The 10,294-nt window shown below is 39.7% G+C and overlaps 1 protein-coding gene across 4 annotated transcripts in view; it reads right to left on the bottom strand.

Moving 5' to 3' along the window:
* The window catches only part of Cdin1 (CDAN1 interacting nuclease 1), a 236,807-nt gene extending 226,786 nt beyond the window's left edge, over positions 1–10,021 (bottom strand). For all 4 annotated transcript variants that reach the window (XM_050133926.1, XM_050133933.1, XM_050133913.1 and 1 more), the window contains exon 1: positions 9,724–10,021. In XM_050133926.1, the coding sequence (XP_049989883.1) occupies positions 9,724–9,824 (101 nt within the window). In that variant the 5' untranslated portion in view covers positions 9,825–10,021. The remainder of the gene's footprint in view (positions 1–9,723) is intronic.
* Between the last annotated feature and the right edge of the window lie 273 nt (positions 10,022–10,294).

A 10,294-nucleotide genomic window follows, 5' to 3' on the forward strand; every position in this document is an offset into this window, starting at 1 on the left:
GTGAACCATGACCACACCTAACAGTGACCTTTGAAGTTTCCAAAAGGATGGTGGGGCCCCACAACAGCTCTACAAGGACAAAGATAACACTACTAAGCTGAAAGACACCATCTAAAGATAGGCTTTGGACTACAAACTGCTCAGGCCAACTTGTAGGTGGCTAGGTTAGATGATCCAGCCTCACAGACTGCTCTAGCCAGGACTTGAGACAAGCCCTACACGTTCCCATTATGCAAAGACTAGACAACAAATGATATAGTTACCTCTCCTAAGACTTAAAATTAATGAAAAATTTTTCTTTTTGGGATTGCCTAAAGATGCCGTCACCCTGCTGACAGCAGGAAATGAAATTAAGAACATGGCACCCACATTCCCAAAAGGTAGAGTGGGTGTTTTCTGGTTGTTCATTGGGTATGGATATTTGTCATTGTTTTGAGTGCTTGTTTACAAGTTGTTATTAGTAATGGTCAAGGAAAAAGTTGAACAAAGGACTTAGATTCAGGGTTCTTGTTTTGAAAAGAAAATGGGGGGATATAAATATAATAAGATATAAGGGTAGATTATTGAATCTACTTTGAAAAGAAAAAGGGGGATATAGAAATAGGATTAAAAGAGAGAATATTGAATTTACTTTTAAACCAAAGAAGCAATTACTAACTTTAATTATTTTACACTGATATGGATTTTTGTATATGATACAAATTTAAGGTTACTTTGTTAAAACATACTACACATACATTTCTAATCTTGTTCAAGGTACTGTACTTATGCAACTTATTTAACAACATAATATGCAAATTTTATCCCTTGAAAGTTATTATAACCAACTATTTAGGATAATAAGGAAATACAGGTTAGTAGTTAGTCAGCTATTACAATTGAACTTGTTAGGTATGTTAGGTATGTTTTCAAGGTCAAACAGATATATTTTAGGTAGACAGGTGATCTTCAAACACTTCAGAGATCTGTGTAATATGGCATTTAAGATGTTTTAATAACAAAGATTCTTTTCTATGACAATGAGACATGTCTGTTCTGGTAGCACCAATTTACTTCAAAGAAGATAATGGGTATCGAAGAAAAGCCACATGGAGTTTACTTTCTTTCTGGCAAAAGTAAGCCACTGGGCAAGAAAGTGCTCTTGTGCCTCAACTGCTGAAAGTATGCTGTCAAGCAAGACAAGCAGGACACAAAAGAGAATGACAGCCAAACCTTGCAAAGACAAGGGGGAACAGCTCTTCAAAAATCTTGCTTCATAGAAAAGTCTGCCATATATGCTAGGCCTGTAGGCTGAAGACGGATGCCCCAACATTACAGAGGAACCCTGGGTGACTATGCAGGCATCCAGCTGTTTTTGTCATTTCTCACATTTTCCAGAAGTCACTTGCTTGCACTTCCTGCTTACTCAGGTAGTATTATCTCCTTCTCAGGTCTCTGATAAAGTTGAATACTTTATAGCTATAATTTTCCTTGTTATTAGGTTCAGAAAAGAAATCCACTAAAGAGGTGTAAAGTATATAAGGTTGAGAGACATTAAAAGATAGTTTTGGTAATGCAAGTTAGGACAGAAAGTGAATTAAATATAACACTTTGGACTCATCAAGATATGATAGATAATGAAGTATTTTCTCTGAATTTGTCATATATAAATGGACTAGACATTGTTGATATACTTATTGCCTGTATATATTGTACAAAGTTATTATAATTATATATAGTTTTTTCTTATATTAGTTATAACCTTTTTTATTTTAGACAAAAAATGGGAAATGTGGTGACATGTTGTTTGTGCTTTAACAAATAAAGCTTGCCTGAAGATGAGAGTGCAGAGCTAGCCACACTAGTTAGTCATAGAGGCCAGGCAGTGGTGGCACACATCTTTAATTCCAGCACTTGGGAGACAGAGGCAAATGGATCTCTGTGAGTTCTAGGCCATCCTGAGCTACACAAGATTGAATCAGTCTAAAGGAGAAACAGAGCCAAGCAGTGATGGCTCACACCTTTAATCCCAGCACTAGGGAGGCAGAGAGGGGAAGTGATATGGCTGAGACAGGAGCTCAGGATTCATTCTGAGGTTTTGTAGAGACAGCATTCAGTTTGAGGACTTGTAGAGAGAGGGTACCCCATTCAGCCTGAGGATTTCATAGGGGTAAGAACTAGTGGCTGGCTGTTCTGCTTCTCTGATCTTCCAGCTTTCACTCCCTAATATCTGGCTCTGGGTTTTTAGTATTAAGACCAATTAGAAATCGCACTACATATAACTTATTTAGATAGCGATTGAATAATCAGTGCATAGTGAAGAAATTCAACCATGTGCAAGAGGGCTTAGTTTCCTAGCAAAAAAATTCCAACCAATGTATATCTTCTTTAAGAATCCTTTATGATCCATTATTAAGGTGAATCTCTATGAGTTAGCACTGGTCAGACATTATTACACAGTAAGACCACATCTCAAAATAAATAGATAGAGAATAGATAGATAGATAGATAGATAGATAGATAGATAGATAGACAGACAGACAGATAGATGATAAATAGAACCTGTTCAAGAAATCTTTCAATTTCTAAAATTCTGTAATCTATTATTTATACCTATTAGTTGTGTTTTAATCTGTTTTCTTGGTACTATAGTGTATTCAAATTAATTTTAATTGTTGGGGGTTTTTTAATCCAAATTCTGTCACAAATAGAGTAAACACAAAGTGGATTACTACAGATGAAATGTTCTAAGACAAAGTGGTGGAAAATTCCGAGAATACCAATGAAAAGCATGGCCTTTTTGTAGGGTTGTTTCCCATAAAATTATGATAGATGATACTGGTCAGATGACTACTCTGAGAAAAACTTAATACTATTAGGTATATGTAACTGATAATTTTCGTGAAATACCCACTGATGGACACTCACTTCCCTGGGAAAACAGGAAATGTGTGATGAGAAACAAGAAACCGGCAGGTCTCCAGGTATATTTCCAAAAGGCAATTAATAAAAGGGGTACCAGCAGCCTTACCCTAGAGACGCTCAGCAGCCACAACCATACCAAAGCAAAAGAGGTTGCATCCAACAATAAGACATGTGAAGTCACATGCTGCTGACAGGATGCGCTAAGAAGGGCATATCATTTCTGGGGTGCTGCTGCCCAAACTTCCTACCACAAATCTGTCAGGAGAAAGCAAAAAGCAAATAGACACAGGGGCACTCTTTGAAAACAACCGATGGTTACTCTGTCCAGAGATGTACTAATCATGAAATTCAAAGAGGAAACATCACATATAGGAGAGCTTCTATGACGTGATAAACTAAATGGCGATGTGTGATGCAAAAACAGGAAAGGAAAAGGACATTCCTTGAAAAACAAAAACAAAAAAAAAAAACTGTGGAGTTCAGAAATGACCTAGCAACTGACTATATCATGCTAAAACTAATTTTGAAATCCTGTCCACTGGTCCAATGGCTGTGAAATATGTTAACATTTTTATGGGAGAGGGAATAAAGAACTCTCTGGAATACTATTACAAATTTTCTCTGAGTTTAATACTACTTACAGATACATATAATATATACAAATAGAATGTGTGGACAGGAAAGTATACAACACAATCTTAGGAGGAACAGTTGATTGGACTGAGACTGGTTTCCTGAATCAGAAACCCACGAAATAAAATACAAAACATAAACATTAACTACAATCCTGACAACAGCTTTAGGTTCTAGACTTACACAGCACACCTGATCTGCTAAGAACGGAAACGCCAACTATTATTAAACAGCAGAAAAGAAAATAGATTTCAAAACATAAAGCATTAAAGATCACAAAGTCCCACCTCATCACAATAAATAGAGGATTCTTCTTTTTATTAAACATTGTTGGGAACTATACCCAGAGCCTTGGGCATGCTGGGAAGTACTCTGCTATCTAAGGAGGTGATTCTGAGAAAGGACAGGTAAAAAGTAGTTCCTCAACTCAATGAGGTGGCTTGAAATGATACAATTTTGCAATTTCAGTGAAAAGAGCAAAGACATACCAAAATGAGTCTTCCCTCAGGAGGTAAGAATAAAATTAATGCTGGGGAAAACTCACTTTACATTTATGCATCTCAGCATATAACAAAATGAACAGCAACTGGGAATATCAAGAATTTAAAGCCAGGTGTGGTGGTGCACGCCTTTAATCCCAGCACTCCAGAGGCAAAAGTAGGTGGATCTTTGAGTTCAAGGCTTGGTCTACAAAGTGAATTCCAGGACAGCCAGGGCTAGACCTTGACATCTAAAACAAAAACTAGCCAGGTGTAAAGGGACAGCTCTTTTTTTTTTTTTTTTTTTTTTTTTTTGATTTTCGAGACAGGGTTTCTCTGTAGTTTTTGGTACCTGTCATGGAACTAGCTCTTGTAGACCAGGCTGGCCTCGAACTCACAGAGATCCGCCTGCCTCTGCCTCCTGAGTGCTGGGATTAAAGGCGTGCGCCACCACCGCAGGTGATCCTATTACTTGGGAGTCAGATCTATGAGTTCTAGACTATCCTGGTCTACACAGTGAATTCCAGGACAGCCAGGACTATGTAATATAGAGAGACCCTATCTCAAAAATCGAAAATACAAAAACAAAAGGAAAAGAAAAAAGAAGACTAAGTTGAAGTTTAAGGAAGTTAAAATCAGAATACGTAAAAGCAAACTAGAAAACATCCACAACAAAAAAGATAAGAAAAACAAAATCAACATCTTTAACATCAGCACACCCAACAAATAATAATAACAAATTTCATAAAAGCAAACGCTCCAGTAGAAAGATAGGTATAGAACACCAAGTGGCTCCATTAATGCAAAAAGAGAATTAAATAGACAAAAACTATTGAAATAACCTACAATGTATTATAATTTGAGAACACTAGGTGTGGGTAAAGCCCAATGATAGATTATCATTTTGCTTGGATAAGAACCTGAATTTGATCCCCAGAAATGAGAAAAAAAGAAGCTAATATAATCTCAAATTACTCAGTCATTCTTAATTCAAGACAGAACAGTTGAAATAATGACTCTGCTCAGGGTTGGCAAAAGTTTCAGAGACAGAGATTCCCATGTTCTGCAGATAGAAAAATTAGCAATCTTCTTGGTAGTCCTTTGTCAACTCCCACATATTGTATATTACCAAATGTAAATGTGCTTTGATTTCAAACAGCCAGTGGCTTCCTGGAGTCCCTAAGTCCCTCTCAGGGACCTACACGGTCAGAACTAATTTTTACAAAAATATTACTTCCCCCCTTCTAGTCTATTGGCATTTGTGCTGAGTGTATACTAGAGAGGATAAACTTCCAATTCCGTTTTTTCCAATGTGTTTTTAATAGAAATAGAATTAAACCACTTTCCCTTCTGCGAGCCCTTCCACCTACCCTGCCTTGGACTCCTCCCATGCCCAGTACCCATCAAGTTGATAGCTTTTAAACTTCCAAACATAAGAAATTGAGGCAGGGGTACTGCAGTCATATTCAAACTCACATACACAACACAGCATAAAAAAAAAATTCAAAACTGGCCAGGCAGTGGTAGAGCACACCTTTCATCCAAGCACTGGGGAGGCAGAGGCGGGCAGCTCTCTGTGAGTTCAAGGCCAGCCTGGTTAACAAGCAAGTTCCAGGACTGCCAAAGCTAGCCAAAGGAACCCTGTCTCAAAAACAAACAAACTTGAATTCCAGGTGTGAGTTCAAGGACAGCCTAGGCTACAGAGTGAGTACCAGGACAGGCACCAAAGCTACACAGAGAAACCCTGTCTTAAAAAACCAAACCAAACCAAAACAACAAACAAACAAACAAATAAATAAATAGGGTATTTCACTTCAGAACAGTCACTAATTGATATTAATTCTCATCCTTTTAAAATTCTGTATGCAGGATTTAGAAATATAAAGACCATTTTAACGATACGGTGGTGTCTCCATGGAGGAATGCAACTGACAAAAGAGCTGAGCTAGCCACTTTTTCCAAGGAATACAATTCTTACTTGAATAAACAATGAACAAAATATGATTATTCAGATTTGGGTATCTGGCAGACGTTTTCTCAAACATAAATGACGTGAGCCTGTCATTTCAAGAAAAACAACTAATAGCATGTGTTGCCAATGATAAAATTTGAGCTTTCAAGGGAAAATTCAAATATTAGAAAGCTCATATCCATCACCATAGCTTGACAGCTTCAAACCTTACAGACATCTAATGAGATCACTGACGAGATTAGCAAATGCGATTTTTTTTTATACAGTAGAATGAAAGATGACAACATTTGGAAGGTTTGTGTGGTTCAAAACCAATATTCCATAGGGAAAAGTCCAACTGAAGTTCAAAACAGGCCACTTGTTACAATGCAAGTTCCAACACAAAAAAGGTGACGCCTTTGCGGGGATTTTCCCATCCCACATTACAGTCAGCCTTCAAGAAATCAGCATTAGATTTTGTGTAATACAAACATCTTTTTTTTTAAATCCACAGTTATCTACAAAGTCTATTACATTACTCTTCTCTTTTATGACTACATATGCGGACAGAGTTTCTAAGCATTTTTTTTTCTTTCTTTTTCTATGGTGCTGTATAGCTGTGTATGAGCGGCCATGTGTGTGGGTGCACCCGCCCATGTATGCACGTGTGGTGCATCCCATATCTTCCCCATATTTTTTGAGACAGGGTCTCTCCATGACCTCTTCAGTGTTAGGCCTTCCATTGCATCCCTCTACCATACAACATGGTCAGGTCTGTCAAAGCAGTATTCAGTGAGCTTGGTGCCAATTTCCATGTTAGTTGGCTTCCTGTTGCCATGACCAAAAAAGCAACTTGGGGAGAAGGGGGTTTATTTCCAATCACTATTGCCATCATGAGAGGAAGTCAGGGCAGGAACCTGAAGACAGGAACTAAGGCAGAGACCATGAGGAACAATGCTCATTAGCTTGCTCTCCAGGGCTTGCTCAGTTGGCTCTCTTTTTTTTTTAAATTTATTTATTTATTACGTATACAATATTCTGTCTGTGTGAATGCCTGCAGGCCAGAAGAGGGCACCAGACCTCATTATAGATGGTTGTGAGCCACCATGTGGTTGCTGGGAATTGAACTCAGTACCTTTGGAAGAGCAGGCAATGCTCTTACCCTCTGAGCCATCTCTCCAGCCCTCAGTTGGCTCTCTTACACAAGGCAGGAGCACCTGCCCAGGGGTGGCACCACCCACAGTGGGCTGAACCCTCTCACATCAATCACTCATCAGGAAAATGCCCCCGCACAATGCCTACAGGCAATCTGATGGAGGCATTTTCTCTGCTGAGCTGCTCCGCTTTTCCATGGAAGCTGGGGATCCAAACTCAGCTCCTCAGACTTGCATAGCAAGCACTTTCCTCAGTGAGCCATCTCCCCAGTCCTCTTGCTACCCTTTAACCAGCAACATAGGACAACCAGTTCAATGTAAAAGACATGCTTCCTTGTCTTTAAGGTAGACATTAAAGATATTTGTAAAGCACTGTAGATATTTGCTGTAAAGGTAACAGATAGCACAGTACATGGAGTTAGCCATATGTATTTTGTACTTCACATTTATAAGAAGATAGAATTATATAAATTGTTCTTGTCATATAAGACCATACTAAATTAAAACCCAAACCCAAAATGACACAAGAAATTGCTGGTAGGGCTTAGATATGTGTGTAGCCTTCATTGTAATGGTAGTGTAACTAGTAGGTATCTGTATGGCCCATATCATCAACTGTGTATATTAATATATATAGCTATTTGTATGTCCATTATCTCAATAAGGACATACTAAAATGAGAACTAATAAAAAAAATCACATGAAAAAAAAGATATTTGCAAAGAATATAACCATGTCATTTGTATATTATGCTATTGTACATTAAATACATTAACAAGCAATATACTTACTATTTTTCAAAAAATTTAGTAGTATTTTTTATTTTCTCAGCTTTAGTTTATATTTCAGTAAATATTTAAAGATATAACCATACAATACATTTGAAACGAATAGTAGACTTGGTTAGATGATTTAGTGGGTAAAAGCACTTGCCACCAAACCTGACAAGTTTGATTGCCAGAGCCCATTTGGTAGAAGGAAAGAAACAACTCGAAGTTATCCTCACCTCGACACACACACACCTTGACACAAGTAGGCCCAAGAATATACAATAGTGTTCTTTTAAAAGCAAAAGTATGTATACATAATGAAAGCAAAGTATCAAAAAGCTCCAAAACTGCTGAGCAATGCATGTAAGTGTGTGTGTGTATACATATGTATTAAATGCTATATAATATACACTTGACATATATGCACACCTTAAACTTTTTCCCTTGGGTGATCAGACACCACTCATTTGACTGCTCATGGGCAGACCTGAAAAAGTTAATGACAAAACTAAATTCCAACTTGTCAGCTGAGTTCTTGGACAGCAGCCATGATAAAAGCTATCCAGCTATAAAGGGATAACTATTACCCTTAAGTATAGACAAGTTGGGCAGTGGTGGCCCACGCCTTTAATCCTAGCACTTGGAAGGGGCAGGCGGATCTCTGTGAGTTCAAGGCCAGCCTGGTCTACAAGAGCGAGTTCAGGACCAGGACAGGCTCCAAAGCTACAAAGAAACCCTGTCTCGAAAAAACATTTAAAAAAAAAAAAGAAAAAGAAAGAATAGACAATATTGGAAAGAGAGCTTTTCTATTTAGGCTAGGAAAATTAGTCTACCAAATATCAGATCATAAAGGATATCCTTCTAATTTGAATTGATACCTATTAGCCAATAACTCATCTTTCTCAATGAAATCTCTCTCTGGTGATCCCTGGTCAGAGACTATGCATTATAGACGGGAAAGCTCTCCATTAGGAATGACTATGCTCAATACCATAATACGGTTGTAAATTATAAAAAATATAAACAAAATGTTCTGTGTTATTTAACATTAACTATGATAACCTAGTTGTCTTGAACAGGTCCTTCAAGAAATGTTTGCATCTGTTTTCACATCTTTGAGATGAGGAATCTATGTTACATAATCTCTAAGAGACCTTTCCTGGCATCTTGGGTAAACCTAAAATGTTACAGCAAAGTGAAGAGAGAAGTATGAAACCCATGGGGAATATGTATGCGCATGAAAAACCTTCAGACCTGGAGGTCGAAAGGGCCAGACTCAAGAGTGTAATCCACGGGATACTAAAATCCTCGACTACACAGAGAATCTTTCCATTGCACAGTCCACATCACAAGGCCCCTTTAGGCCTGGTTCTCTTGTTTGTCACCAGCGGCAACACGAAAGGGTCCACTGTTTAATCCACCATCTCTAGGTATCTATGCCAAGTAGGCAGCAAGCCAGTCTGCTGAGCCTCCAGTTCACATTTTTACTTTGGAATGACTCCATTTACCCATCATCCACTGCTAGTTTCTCTGGATTAACAGCTGGACAGTTGTGAAGCACCTACTATGTGTACTCCCCCCACCCCATACGGATCAAGTTTTCAATAAACATCTGTTGACTTGAATTCAATTGCAACACTGGGAGAGGTTCCAGGGGTCTTCCAGAGTGTTCTGTATGGTAGGCAGATGAAAGGGAGAGAGCTTTCTAATGACCTCTGACCTGTCACTATGTTCCTCCCATTTGCGTGTGACACGTGGCCCCTAAGCACTGCCAGGGTGGCCGGAACTGAGCTGAAGGCTAAAGGACTGTGAGAGGGAGGCTGGGGACTTACCTGGGGAACCTCTGCTTCAGCTTCCTCAGGCTCTGCCTGGTGGGCGGTACAGACACTAAGCACTGGGCTATCTCCTCGTACTGGGCTTTGGTTAGTATCATATTGGGCCCAAGGAAAAAAAAATCACCCCTGCGCTCGTGCAGCCTTGGTGCCCGAAAGCGAGGGAAAGGCAGAGCGTAGCACGACCCTGGATCCTACTTCTAGCTACCTTCTTTGCCCCCAAAGCACACCCCCTAGCTGCACCGCAGGGCGAAGACACGCTGCGTCCCAAGCTGCACCTCCCCGGTTGAGGCGGGCTGTGGAACTGTTTGCGCAGCGGAGGGTACTGAGCAGCCGCAGTAAGCCGGGCCGAAGGCGACTAGCCGCCATCTTAGGTAAGGGCAGAGCAATCCGGAAGCGGCCGCTGCGGGCGGAGGACTCTTAGCCTCATTTAGGGGCAGGTGTCCCCGGCGTCACCTCTCTGGAATCGCACACCGATGCTCGCTGAAGACACACTGATAGTTGCCAGAAACCGGGGAGGGGGGGGGGATCCCGTCGCACTGTTTAGGGGGCGGGTCTCCGAGGTGGTCCT

The sequence above is a fragment of the Alexandromys fortis genome, unplaced genomic scaffold (genome assembly GCF_014885135.2).
Source record: "Alexandromys fortis isolate MF-2015 unplaced genomic scaffold, M_Fortis_MF-2015_v1.1 scaffold_6, whole genome shotgun sequence".
NCBI classification, from domain to species: Eukaryota; Metazoa; Chordata; class Mammalia; order Rodentia; family Cricetidae; genus Alexandromys; species Alexandromys fortis.